This window comes from Talpa occidentalis, unplaced genomic scaffold, assembly GCF_014898055.3.
Source record: "Talpa occidentalis isolate TD23 unplaced genomic scaffold, MPIMG_talOcc4v2.1 talOcc4.3, whole genome shotgun sequence".
NCBI classification, from domain to species: domain Eukaryota; kingdom Metazoa; phylum Chordata; class Mammalia; order Eulipotyphla; family Talpidae; genus Talpa; species Talpa occidentalis.
Window position 1 is genome coordinate 22,626,933 of NW_023603184.1, and position 14,762 is coordinate 22,641,694.

The 14,762-nt window shown below is 38.1% G+C and overlaps 2 protein-coding genes across 3 annotated transcripts in view; both read right to left on the reverse strand.

Annotated features, from left to right (window-relative positions):
* The window catches only part of NELL1 (neural EGFL like 1), a 738,699-nt gene that overhangs the window by 230,570 nt on the left and 493,367 nt on the right, over window positions 1–14,762 (reverse strand). The gene's annotated exons all lie outside the window — the stretch shown is intronic.
* Window positions 2,863–4,343, reverse strand: LOC119255427 (isocitrate dehydrogenase [NAD] subunit gamma, mitochondrial-like). The gene has a single exon (XM_037522584.2). The coding sequence runs from the start codon at window positions 4,249–4,251 to the stop codon at window positions 3,088–3,090; it is 1,164 nt and encodes a 387-aa protein (XP_037378481.1). The 5' UTR covers window positions 4,252–4,343; the 3' UTR covers window positions 2,863–3,087.

Below are 14,762 nucleotides of genomic sequence, written 5' to 3' on the forward strand. Positions count from 1 at the left end.
CAGAAATCTCAAGAAACAGAGGCAGTCAATCACCTATTTTTACTGCCTTGAGGGCATTAGCGTTCTTTAGAGAGAAGCAAACTTGTAAAGAAAGGTTCAAAGATTGAAACCAGATGAGAATATTTTACAACAGATTTAGTTCTTCTACATGTGAATATCAGCTATTCTTCCTTTTTTTCCTCCCTACTTTCCTTTCATAATTATTTACAGTAAGCATAAACTAAGCTTATTTCTGTTGTAGGTTCTGAAGCTATCATGACAAATCACTCTATCACGCCTGTTGCCTAGAAAAGCACTGGAGACAATCAGAGAGAGAGACACTAGGAAGGATATACAAGGAACTCAAGGGGAAGTGGGAGACTCACCCCCTCAAACACAGCAGGGAAGGTGAAAAGAGTTAGTCAAGGAAGGTTCCCAAAGGTGATAATGAGTAAGTGCAGACATTTAGGATGAGAAGTAGATCATCTTCACCTCTTAAAGGTGAGAGTAACCAAGGTCACCTACAAAGGTCTGAACTAAAAAGAGTGGAAGGTCTTTCAACAATGAATTTGGTTTGTACTCTCTTAGGAGTGCCACACTGTGCTGGTCTTGAGGAGAAGAGCTAGAAATGGTGAGTCTGCAGAAGGAAGCAGAGAATAGAATATGGGAGGTGTTTCATGCTATGCTCAGTTGACTTTAGGCCAAATGAAAATCTCTGAACAAGGGGTTTTAAGGAAGGAAGTCACATGATCCTACTTTCCTCTTAGAAAGATCATGTGGAATGCAATGCAGAAAAAATTAAGGGGATAAATTATTGGCAGAACATGAGCTAGGAGGCTATATTTGCAATAACATAAATTGGGAAGTTACTAATGATGCAAAAGGCTAATGAGGTGTCAGTGAAAGAGAGAGTAGGTGAATTCAAGAAACAAAGATTTGGGGACCTGGTGAAGAAGCAAATATGATTTGTTCCCCTAAAGTCTGTTACAAACCCATAACATATGATGATATTATTCATCCATTTTTCCATAGAATTACTGTTTAGATTGTTATGTAATGGTAATGATGAATCTAAAAATTTCTACAACACACCAAGAACTTACCATGTGACAGTCACAGTACTTTATGTGTATTTTCTCATTCAATCTTCCCAGTGACCCTGTGAGGTGGGTACAATGATCTCACTTTACACATAAGAAATGTGACACATTATTAGCTATATCACTCAATTTTGGTTCACTCAATAAACACATAACATTACTTATTTGCATGTACCAGTCACTGTTATAGTGGTTACAGAGGACAAGGGAAAAACACATGATATTTTCCCTGGAAACATTCATAGCTAAGTGGAAAAATTGAGTACTGAGAAGTGGTAATATTCTACTATGATGTACTAAGTGTCATCACAGCAGTCTGGCCCAAGAACTGAGGAAGGATTCTGGAAATGACCATCTTAACTAAGGATTCATCCATCAGCACACATATTCCAACAGTAAAATAGAAGCCAATAGCCGGGCTATTGTCTGCAGATGGGTTGCAGATAGGTTGACTGCGCCATGAATAAATTCCCTTCTTCATGGGAGAACAGGGGTACAGAGTGGGTAGATGAGTTAAGGTAGTATAGGTCAGTGCAGCATCTGAAGGAGGGCATTTCAAATAAAATCCAACTCTTGTTCCACTGAGCACATCATGTCTCTGAAGCAGGCCTAGATCTGCCCAGAGGAAAGCACCATATGAGCAGTGGCAGCTCTGGCAAATGGACTTGTTCAGTAAAGGGAATACATGATTAGCTTGCTTACTTCCCTGTTGAAGTTTCCTTCCTGAAACTATCTTCAAGTTTTCAAACCCTGTTCCCGACTTAGATGTAATGCAGATAGGTGAGCTCAAGGAATATGATATGTCAGGGCCTTTTGGAAACTAAGGAACTTTAAGGGTCTAAGACAAATATATTCAACTTAAGCTGCATGAAACATGGAGAATCCACAGGTATTAGCTGATACACAGATGTTTCCAAAACACTATTAAGAATTCACTGTTTTTCTCAATCTTGCTATGTGCAGGCCATTAATATCAATAAAACTACTGTAAAATTTTATAGTCCTTGTTTTTATTTCATACTCAATTAATTTCCAAGCATTAATAAAATGATCATTTTTGCTTGTGTATCTTTACACTATGGCCTTAAAAAATACTATAAATATATTATAATAAAATGACAGTAAACATTTACATGAGTTCAGTGTTTTCATTTTCTTATGTGTCTCTTTCTTTGCAAGATTAAAATTAAAAAGCATGGTAAACTGTGAAGCACTGAGCATTCAAATAAAGTTTAGAGCCCAAGGTTATTTGTATAGAAAGAATCGTGGGGATCTTACCTCTAGAATCTTGAGCCCAATTGGAAGGAATGTAAGACTCTCCTTTGCAGCTGAGCTGCAGTGGCCAAGGAAGGCCTTGTGTGAAAAATAAGAGGGTCAAAACTCTCTCCTAACATAAGCAAGAAGGTGAGAAAGATAGGATAGCTAGGAGGAAGTAAAAGCAGTCTGTACTAGCTTAGCTTTATGGTATCTTATTTATTATTTCAGTTATTATGTATATTTTGTAGGCAAATTTTATTGTACTAATTAACTCATTAACAACCTCTAGAGAGAAGCCAGACTTCTCTGCAGACTGGTTTGCTGAATTTTAATGACCCAGCAAAAGAGAAAAATCAGTGTGTAAGGTTCTGGAAAAGGCCCAGGACTCTACGCACAGATGATTTACTCCATGTATCATAATTATAGAGAAGTGTGAATTGAAGATTAAAATAGAGAATGAATGATTCCTTAATATACTTACAACACAGTAGGTATGGTTAATTTAAATAAGCAGCAATAATGGCATTTAAACACTTTAATATTTTTTAAAAATCAGTTGATTTTGTACCCCTTCCCTTTCCCCTTCCCCATCCATACATACACTTCTTAGTTGGGGCAGGAGTCAGCTAATTCTGAAGTCTACTCAAGTGAAGCTGGCAGGGGGTTCTCAGAAGGTAGTGTGAGGTAAAGAGTGGGCAGGAAGGACTTGGGGCTATGCTTGGGATAGCATAGTCTCCAAAGGACCGATCATTTATTTGGCATTTCTGATGTGACTGATGATATTTTGAATGGTGTTCAGTGTGGTACTCTGGCCTCCAATATCTGGGGTAAAGGTATCTTTGTTCTTCAAGGAAGTCAAGACTGCAGTACGAATGGTGGTGGCATAGGTCTCGAGCTGGAGGTAATCCAGCATAATGCAACTTGTCAGCAGCATGGCAGTAGGGTTGGCAACATTCTTATTAGCTATACTCTTGCCTGATTGTCTTGCAGCTGTTTCAAAAACCGCAAATAGTTGGCCATAGGCAGCACCTGGCACAAGACCTGCTCCCCCAACCAACCCCAAACAGACATTGTTGATAATGCTGCCATAGAGATTGGGTGTCACCATGACGTCAAACTGCTGGGGCTGGGATACCAGCTGCATGGTGGTGTTATCCACAATCATGCATTCAAAGGTGAGCTGAGGGTAGCAGGACGCCACCTCCTGACAGCACTGGAGGAAGAGACCATCTCCTAGTTTCAGGATGTTGGCCTTGTGCACAGCTGTCACTTTCTTGCGCCCCATCTTCTGGGCCAGCTCAAAGGCATATTTGGCGATGCGCATGCACCTGACCTTGGTGACGATCTTTAAGCTCTCTATCACTCCCTTCACACTCTCATGCTCCAGCATGCTGTATGCACCCTCTGTGTTTTCCCGAACAACTAAGATGTCTATATTCTTATGCCAGGTCTCCACACCTGGCATGTTCTTGAAATGGATAACACTTGCATAGAGATCTAGACAGGTGCGAAAGATGTTGTTGCGGGATTTGTGAGATGGAGGCAAATTGTAGTCAGTTTCAATGTTACCCTTCAGGGCCACACGGTTTCGACGGACTGCCAAGATGGCATTGTGAAGGTCCTCTTCAGAAGAACTGGAGTTAACCTTCACTTCTTCAAAGTCCACAGGCACATTTGCATGTCTGAAAACATTCTGGACTTGAAGCATAAGTTCAGGACCAACGCCATCCCCAGGAATAATGGTCACAGTGTGCCGCCCACCATATTTGGCTGATGGAGGAATACTCTTCTGAAATGAAGAACTCCTCATGGAGATCTCATGGCCAAGCAGAATCTCCCAAGAACGTTTGAGAATTGTAGGTTGGAAAAAAGTTTTCACAGAGCAACTCACAGCTGTTAGAGTCTTCAGCGCCATGATTATTAAGTGGAAAATTAATGTACATAAGAACACATTTTCTTTCTCTCACCTTGAACTGGCTTCTTTTGGTGGAATTCTAGATCCATAATTCTTTCTTAGGTCATAATTGGCTTTCCTTCTCTGTACTCTATTTTGAACAGACTGCAGTGAGAAAGAACTAATCAGGAAAATATGGGATGTGTTATGTAGTAGAAAATACATTTTGAAATTGAAGAGAAACTCATTAGGCACATCCAGTGTGCACAGTTCTGTAAGATAAACTCTTTTAAAAAAAATGGTAGACTTCATATGTAGGAATATTTTAGGTTCACAGCAAAATTGAATAGAAAGTACAGAGATCTCATACAGAGTCTGCCCCCCCAAAGATAAAGCCCCACTACCCCATCAAAAGCCCTCACCAAAGTGACACATTTGTTACAATTGATGACCCCACACTGACAGATCATTATCACCCAAAGTCCACAGTTTAAAATTAGGGTTCACTGTTAGTACAATACATTCTTTGAGTTTGGACAAATGATAACATATCTATAATTACAGTATCACACAGAGTGCTTTCAAAGTCTTAAAAATTCTCTCTGCTTAGCCTATTCATCCCTCTCTCTCTCTGAACTCATGGTAGCCACTGATCTTCCTAGTGTTCTATAGTTCTGCATTTATCAAAATGCCGTAATATAATTAAAGTGCATGATTGGTTTATTCATTTAGAAATATACATTTAAATTTCTTCCATGACTTTTCATAAAATGCTGGCTAATTTCTGTTAGTACTGTATAATTCAATTGTCTACATGTACCATAGCTTATTCACTCACCTACCAAAGTTTTGGCAACTATGCATAAAGTGGCTATAAATATTCATGTACAAGTTTTGTGTGAACAGAACTTTCAACTCCTTTGACTAAATAAGTAGAACTGTTGATCCTATGGTTAAACCATGATTGGTTTTGTCAGAAACTGCTAAATTGTCTTCCAAAGTTGTCATCTCATTATGCATTCCCACCAGCCATGAATGAGAAATCCTGTTGCTGCACATCCTTAGCAGTGTGAGCAGTGTTAGTGTTCTAGATTTTGCCCATCCTAACACTCATGAACTGGTATCTCATTGTTGTTTTAGTTTGTCTTTCTGGATGACATATATCCATCATCTTCTTTGTATCAAAGAAGATGTATCCATATCTTCTTTGATAAGGCATCTTCAAAGGTTTTAGGCCATTTTTAAATTGGGTTGTTTTCTTACTGTTGAGTTATTGGCATATATTAGATAATAATCCTTTAATGGTTGTGCCTTTTACAAATACTGTCTCCCGATCTGATGACTTGGCTTCTCACTCTCTTGATATTGTCTTTTGTAGAGCAAGAGCTTTATAATTTCATTGAAGTCTCATTGCCTCTTTCATAGATCCTGCCTTTGGTTCCTTATCTAAAAGTCCATAATGTACCGACAGTCATCTAGGTTTCCTCCAATCTCATCTTTTAGGAGCTTCATAATTTTGTATCTTACACTTAAGTCTATGATCCATGTTGACTTAGCTTTTGTGAAGATTGTAACATTGTGTCTGGATTACTGTCTTGTCATGTGTCTTGTCCAGTGTACCAGCACCATTTGTTGAAAAGACTACCCTTGCTCCATTGTGTTGTCTTTGCTCCTTTGATAAAGATCAGTTGACTCCTTGGATCTATTTCTGGGCTCATTTTTCTCTTTCAATGATTTATTCACTTGATCTTCTGCCAATGCCAAGAGTATAGCTTTACATTAAGTTGAACTTAAATCTGCAGATCTTGACTGCACTTTCCTGGTAACACTTTAGGCATCCTTCCTTCTTCCACCCCTCCCACCCCAGACCTCTGTCTTAGCTATTTTAGTTGGAACTTAAAGTCAACTATGTGACTTTAAGTTCTGCTTTCTCCACCAAAAAGATAAAGATGTTAGGTCTTCCTAGCAAAACTCCTTACAGAGAGGAGTTTACATCTAAAAATCAATAGAAACCTCCACCCAGCCTTCAGAACTCCTCCCCCAAAGCAAGCTTTTGCCAAAAACACTTATTTTGCAATGGCATGTTTTCACTCCCCTACAACTGTTTTTAGAACTTTCTTTCGCATATGCGTTTATTGCTTTATATTTCCCTAGAAGCCTGTTCTCTCTGCATTTGATAATCTCTGCTTTCATTTTCATTCTGTGCAAACTATTTTTAAGTTTGAGGTTTCTTCTGTGACCCATATATTATTTAGAAGTGTGTTGTTTAATCTGAATATTTATTTAGGAATTTTCCAGTTATATTTCTGTTATTGATTTCTACTTTAAATCCATTGTGGTCTGAGAGTGAACATTATATGATTTCCATTTTCTTAAAACTTGCTGAGGTGTGTTTTATGGCCAAGAATGTGATCTCTCTTGGTGAATGTGTGTTTTAATGTTGTTGGATGAAGCAAACACATGTCAGTTATATACAGTTATAATGGTGTTGCTGGATTCAACTAAGTCCTTACCGATTTTCTACTAGTAGCTAGAGTTTTCTTTTTTTATTGTTGTTAACTTTATAAGAGATTTTATAATGATTGTACCAGCTTACACCCCTACCAGCAATGTAAGAGATTTGTGGTATCTTCACATCCTTAATGTATTCTCCCAGCTCAGAGCTATAAGCATAAACATCTGATATTTCTTATTAAACTTTCAGGCACCAACGCCCTTGATGCAGATTAGTGTGTGTTAGGGAAGATAGGTGACTTATTTATGAAGATTTCCAAAGGGCTAATAAAATCCAAGAAAATGAAGATGCAGACTTAATAATGGCTACCATTACAAAATGGCCCCCACTTTTAAGGTGCTGTGTTGTATATTTTACACACATCATAAGCCATCAAGGCAGGATAGTAATAGAGGCATTCTCCATGAAAAGGGGAGGAGCACTGCATATTGAACGGGCACCATTTCCCCTACCTCCACTTACATGTAGACACCTTGGATCACAAGTCCAAGTATGCCTTGATCTGGAATTTCTGAGTAGGAGAGCTGCTGGGAAATGATGGTAGATTTGAGTGTACTGTAAAACATAGAAGCCAGGTAGCCCAGATATCCTCCTTTCCCAGTTTCAACTTGTACATAAGAACTTGGAGGAGAGTCATGGAGGAGAGTCATAGAGAGACTCTTGGAAGAGATACACAGGTGAGATAGATGAGAGACACATGGGGTGGGACAAGGGCAGGTAAGGGGGCTGCTTCCAGTCCTTGGCAGTGACAATGACAGCCATTGTCCTGACTTCATGGTGGATTATTTGGTATAGTTTGAGTTCTCATACACTTCTTCAGTCCCAGGTTTCTGACAACTGCCTAATCTCTTTCTTGTAGTTCCCCACCCAAAAAGTACCTTAGACAAACTTGGGGCTCAGCAGCCTCCATTCATGCCAGGCTTGCTTAGCTGGGCATTTGCCCATGAGGGGATGGGTTATTGTGGTGGTGTTTTGTTTTTTTTTTTCTTTTTGGAAACTAATATTTCTTTTCTACATACACTAATTCTATGAAAGAAATTTCACACTAAGGATACGCTTCCTTTGCTTTTGTGAAAAGATAGTTGAACCTCTTTTAGAGTATGCACAGCTTAAGAGTTTGGGGCCCCTGAGTACCCCTCATTCTAACTGTTAATGTTCCCATTTTACAGATAAAGAAACTGGCTGTCACAAATCCCAGAAATTTATATTATTATAAATAAACAGAGAATAGTCACAAGTGAGGTGAAAACCTCTAAGGGTTCCAGAGGCCTCAGTTTGCTTCACAAAACTGATCACCTGAGAATCTTATTGAAATGCAGATTCTAGTTGTTATATGGAGGGATAGTGCAAAATTTGCATTTCTAAGTAGCTCCTGAGTGCAAATTTACTGGGGCTCATATCACACTTTGAGTAGCAAGGGTTTATCTTTAGCTCCTCACAATATCTAGTGGATTGCTGTGTGTAGTGATTTTGGATGTAGTCTCCTGGGAGTAAAGAAAGGAGATAGTGCCACTTTCTCCTCCCAAAAGATGACAAGAGAAGACTGTTATGTATGACCAGCTAGGTATCTGTTTGTTATTTACTATGTCACAAAAGACTGCTAATAGATGTTTACCTACACCCAGTGCTAGAGTCCAGAGCAGATGATATCAGGAAATGACTTAAACCAACCACAAATTAGTTTCTATCAGTGAGATACCCTGATATAAGCATGCACCTCAACCTTCTTCCTAACAACAGAAAGGAAATAAATCTTTTAAAGATATGGGTGACAAAGTAAGGAAACTGCAAAACTGGAATTATGAACTGGATGATGGCTGAGATATTAATAGCAGATTGACTGACAAACATCCCTGGACAACGGAAAAAATTCTTAGTCACACTGGCACAGAAATATTATAGATATTACAGAGGTATAAGCAGAACAAAAATGCCAAGATTACACATGTTTGAGTGTAAATGTGACATTAAGACAGTAAAAAATCGGGGATTCCCTGGTGGTGCAAGGGGTGAAGCACAGCACTGTGAAGCTATCTGCAGCCTCTACTGCACAAGTTCGATCCCTGGCTGGCCACATGGCTCAGCAGACCTCTCCTGTCTCGTCTGCTGCTCCCCTCAGCAGTATATTTCAGTAGATCCGCCTGTTCTGTTCCCCACTCTGTCTCTGATGAATCCTTTCACACACACCCCACCCAGCACCACTGGCCTGTACCCCAGTTCTTATATGCATAAATAAATAAGTCTTTTTAAAAAGACAATAAAAGGGGTTTAAGAAGGAGGAGATACAATAAGACTTGCATTAAAAAAATAAATAAATAAACCTTTGGGAGGCAATTTAGACAACACATGGTATGGTAGTGGCAGAGAGGTTACTTAATTTACGTTACCACTGTTCTCAAGTAGTGATCCCCAGACCAGCAGCATCAGGATCACTGGGACCCAGTTAGAATTGCAATTTTTGGGAACTATCTCTAGAGTTACTGGGTCAGATAGTCCAGAGTTGAAACCCAACAATCTGTGTTTTGATGATTGTTATTTATGCTGAAATTTAAGAATCACTGGGCCATGAAATAGGGCCGATAGGAAATGATGAGCAGTGGTATTAAGATGAAGACAGTGAGAAAGTAGAGATATACTTTCAGAAATATTTAGGAGGTAAACTGGACTAGGCTACTGCCCTAGTCACTGAGGATCATCCTCCATGTGTTTAACAGACATAAACAAGGGGAAATGATAACACAATGAAAATGTATAACAGTACAAAAAGAGTATTTGGGTGGGGGAATACAATAGAAAATGAGTTCAGTTTCAGAAATTATGTATTTGGGGAGCCGACAGGACATCCACATAAAGAAGCCCATAAGCATCTAGTATCAGAGAAAGGATTGTGGGTGATGAAACAGATTCAGGAGTTGTCAACATAGGGGAGAAAGCTAATCACACAGGAATATATGAGTGAACCCAGGCAGAGGCTTTCAACTTCTCTTTCACTGTGACAGCTGATGAATGACATTCACCTGAGACACATCCCCAGCAGGAACAAAAGTAGTTGAACAAATAAAGAGTTCCCGAACTGTTTTTATACGTTTTGCTATACATACTTTTTACAAAAGCATTTCACTAGAAACTGGTTAGTAAAATCATGCGTACAATCTTAAAGTATAATTTTTGAGGGGAAAATATATGGCAAATAATATTTAAAAAAATGAAACTATATTTTAAAGATGAAAAGTAAGCCTCTATAGGTAATATAAGAAAAGTGTATACTAATGAAGAAAAAAATCCATGCTATGTTTAAAAAGTAAAGCAAATAATATTCATATTGATTCATGGTATTAATATAAACAGTATCATTGCAGTATCATTTGGATGTCACATTGCCTTTAATTTGGAAATTACATCTACAGCCTCATCCTCATTTCCATGCTTTTTAGATAGAGATGCTTTCTTCATCTCTCATCCTTTTCAAAAATGTATCCATGGGTAAAATCAAAGAAACACAACTACAGTTTACAAAATACAGTATTTCAAAATTGTTCTATTAATGACACATCAAAAACCATAGATCATGGGAATTTTCAGCATACATCAAACAGACTATGAAGGATGAGCTTGCAGCTGACTCTGATTCCACCTTTCCCCATGCAGGCAACACACACTATTGAAATGCAAATTGGTAACTCTGACATCCCTGTGATGGCAACTTTAAGGTGAGCCTAACTGAATAAAAAATAAATCGTTCACAAGCTTAGGAGTAACTGAGTGGTTCTGACATATGCCCAAGACTCATTGTAACATTGTAATGGGTCATATCACTAAGGCCAAGAGGTACTAGCTAGGAAGATGACTGTAGACAAAGCACAGAAAAGTGATAAGGAGAAAACTGGAAACAACAAACATTCCTAGCATTTGAACTTTTAGAAAAGGAATGACTGGAGAAGTGATTTGGAGGTAGAAGGAGAAGAGAGAAGAGAATGTTACAGATGCCAAGAGAAGTGGAAAAAAAAAATGAAGGAATGAAGAATTCATTAACAGTGCGAATATTCTGATAAGAGGTTAAGCAAAATTAGAAATGGAAATGATGGGGTCATTGACATTCTCTATGAAACTTGGTTGAGTAGTGATTAAGGACATGAACTATAGAGTCAAATTACCTGCAATGTATGACCTCTGTAACCTTTGCAAGTTTCATGACCAATGTTGGATTTTTATTCTAGTGACAGCAGACAACAAAAGAGACAGATAGATATTTACATACATATGTGCATACATACATACATACATACATACATACAATCAAACATGCAATAAAAAAAACACATAAGAGGATCTTTAAAGTAGAAAGAAGAAATGTTGTGAAACGTATACAAACTGACTGTCTTCAAGGAGCTTACATTCCAGGCAGGTTAAACGAAATGTATGCAGTTGATATTAAATGGTTCCAGAGTAACCTAGATAGGACATAAAAGAAAAGAGGACAGCTTGCTCTTTACCTAGGTTAGGGAAAGGTCTTTGTCAAATCTTAACAAAAGGCTAGCAGCCTGTAAGTACACAGGAGAGGAGAGGATTCCTTAGATGGAGGCAAAATTGAAAGGCCTGGAGGGGACACTAAGAAGGACCATTCAGCAAGTAGAAGGGTTTATGTAGGAAAATAATGGCAGACAAAAGGGGAGAGTAAATTGAGGTCAGAGGGTAAGAGAATCTGGAATGGCAAACTAAAGAAATTTATGATACCCTGCAGGCAGTAGGGAAACATTTAAGGTTTTTGAAGTAAAAAATACAAGGTTTTGAATGATACCACTTTAAAAAAGGAAAATATGCACTTAAAAATAGGACAGTAAATTTTTGATGTCCAAGACCACTTTATAACAAAGCTGTGTCTTAATGAAAGTAGAAATTTTAAAGCACACATACACACATTCACACTCAAGAAAACTCTTGACATCCACTTCATGCTGTCCTATAGGACCAACTGATTAGGAAGATCATTTCATCAATAATTTTTCTTAAAAGGTCAAAGTGCAGAGACCAAATTTGTTCTATTTTCTCTATTACGCAATTGACTCAATTTCTCACCTGTCTTCCCATCACTGTTGAATAACCACCAAAGAGCTGACATCTGCTACGTTACTCACAGAGTACTGTGGAGAGCTGGATTTTCAAGCAATCCAGAAACAACCTCCTTCTTTTCCAAAAGAGCACACATATTCTATGACAGCAAACCCACTGTGGAAGCCATGCTTGAGGAAAAGCTACACTTATGTTTATACTCAGAAGACCTTTCTGGATACAGTTTTCATTTTCTAAAAGAAATATATCCTCCCCACCCCCCACCCCAAGTGAAGAGTACCAAGGTGAGGAGCAGAGAGTTCACATTATCCATGTTATCACATAGGCTTTTGTGTTCTCAACCAGTGAAATTTATAGTCTAGTCACGAAATCGATACTTAAGCAGCTACATTAGGCTTTCTTGAAAAGAAGACAGGTGAAGACTCAAGATTACAGGTAAATTGGAAACAGCTTATCTTTTATCATCCCTTCTAACTAAACTTTACAGCCACAAGAACAACTCTATTAGATGGTTTTCTATTAGGTAGGGCCTTGCCTATGCCATTCCGAATTCTCTCTTCTAGCAGGAATATGGTCATCTAAGAAATATTCACAGGTGTGATTAATATTTTTCTTCAACCATTCTGTCTTTTGGAGGCTTTCCATTTAAGCAGGATAAGGGAAAAGAATCCCTTTGTGCTAATTATTAGATGTTTGAATGAATAAAGTTCTTTGTTATATCCATCTCAGTTCAATACACACTCTCTCTCTCTCTCTCTCTCTCTCTCTCTCTCTCTCTCTCTCTCTCTCTCTCTCTCTCTCTCTCTCTAACTCCACAACTGCTGACAGAAGTTCAGACAGCCACACATTGTGGGTTTCCCCCAAAAGTTTCAATTTCAATTAGCACCAAATCCGAGTCCCTATAAAGCAGACTGCAGTTGTTAAACCAGTGCAGCCCAATTTTTACAATGAGGTTACCATAATAACAGAATCTGAAAATTAAAGGGGACTACCAGTTGCCAGCAACTGATTTATCCCTGGTTAATATTACATTTAGGTGTAAATATAAAATTTAAAAATGTTCTCAAATGTATTCCCTGCAACTTCCCCACCCCACTGACTCCAAATGTTCTCCCTTCATTCAACATGGAAAATAGTCTCTCCCGGGCACCATAGCCAAGGCTATATTTTGGTTACACCTTCTCTCAGTCTGATACATGCAATTACGAGTTAGGAACTAGGGATCACTTTATAAATAAGGAAAGTGATATGCCATGAGGATTAAAAACTGGGGCTAAGTCAACAGATGATTCAGACTCAGATCTCATGTTTGTACCCTCTCTCCTGTAACGTGCGGGTTTTCTTTTTTCTGTGCTTTTGTATAACTCCAAGTACTTCCCCCTCCATTAAAATCCACTCCTAAGAAGGAAAGAAAGCATTCTCTCATGCATAAACCAGATCCCTATTATAGTATATCAGGCATCTAACAGATAAACTGATAAGACAAAACTAAAAAAATACACAAATTTCCAAGCAAATATAGTTGGTTAAGTTAAATATAGTTGGCATGCACTTGTATCTACTCCTTCTTGAAATCCCAACAGAGTTATATTTAAGCTTAGATTGTTTCTTTCTTTTTATTTATTTTTATTTATTTTTTGTTTTAAACTGTATACCAAAAGGACAATGAAAATAACAGAGGACACAACAAAATTTTAGAAACTGGAAAGCAGATGAAGGAATGATGACTGATTTTTCACATCAATAAAATCTGAATCCCACTCAGTAAGAAAGCCAAGAAACATTTTGTATCATACTGCTGAACTGAAAAGATTAGAGAATTGGTAACACCAGAAATCTCCGAGATTTGGCAGGCAAAGATGGGTCAAAGGCATTGTTAAGAAATGAGTAGATACTCAGATCCTCTTCCTATTCTGCTCAGTTACAAGAGTGCCCCTTGACCAACCTATGACAAAACAGGACATATATTCTCAATACTGGGGAATAGCATGCTCTGTTCAGTGTAAGTTCCACTTTGAATTCAGGGGGAATTAATGAAAGTTTACATAACACAGAGAATGCTGGATGATGGGTTTAGAATCCCTGGGCAAGAGTTGTCAAGAGAAAGGAAACCAACAGCCTAAAAATATTTCCGGATATTGACAAATGTTTCTCAAGAAAATGGCTCAAACCACCTTCTATTGTATCCCATTGTCAAACATCACATCCCCATTTGCACAGAACTGTCAATTAGGGCTTTATTTTCCAGTTCTCAAGTATTAGTGAAGAGCAGTTGAAGCTTTGTATATAAAGGACAGAAGTTGAGACAAATTAATACACAGAAGCAGTGAAGATGATTCAGGGACTCCATTAAGAGAATACTTCAAATAAACTATCATGAATGCCCTCAAAGAAAGAGGACACAGTGCTTATGAAATACATATGATGAGAAAAGAGAAAAAAGTGGTCTTGAAATACAGAAAAGAGGGGACAGCAGTCATAAAAATCTCCTTCAGCAAAAGGGTTAGAAGATAAAGTGGCGGATAGTAGATGAAACAGCAAAATAAATGGAAAAAGGAATGAAAAATTGGAGAAGCAAGAATGGCAACACCTGACAGGGAGGATCCTAATGATACCTCAATTGAAAGAATAAATAAAACAGAACAAAACAAAACAAACACAAAACAAGGAAAATAAAACTTCAATAAACAGGGCTCTGTAGAAAATTTAAAAAACAAAAGTTGTTCAAAGATCAAAACAACAGGAGAACCAGAAAGCAGAAAAGGAGACAAGTGTGAGGGAGAGAGCAGAGGACAAGTCATCAAAGACCATTCAAGAATACTTACAAGAATACCTTGAAGTTAAGGATATCAGGACTGATGGACCCACAGAGCAGCCCAGTGGAATGAAGGAAAGCTAGACACATACCATCGTAAAATGGAAAACTGCAGATTTCAAAACACAGAAT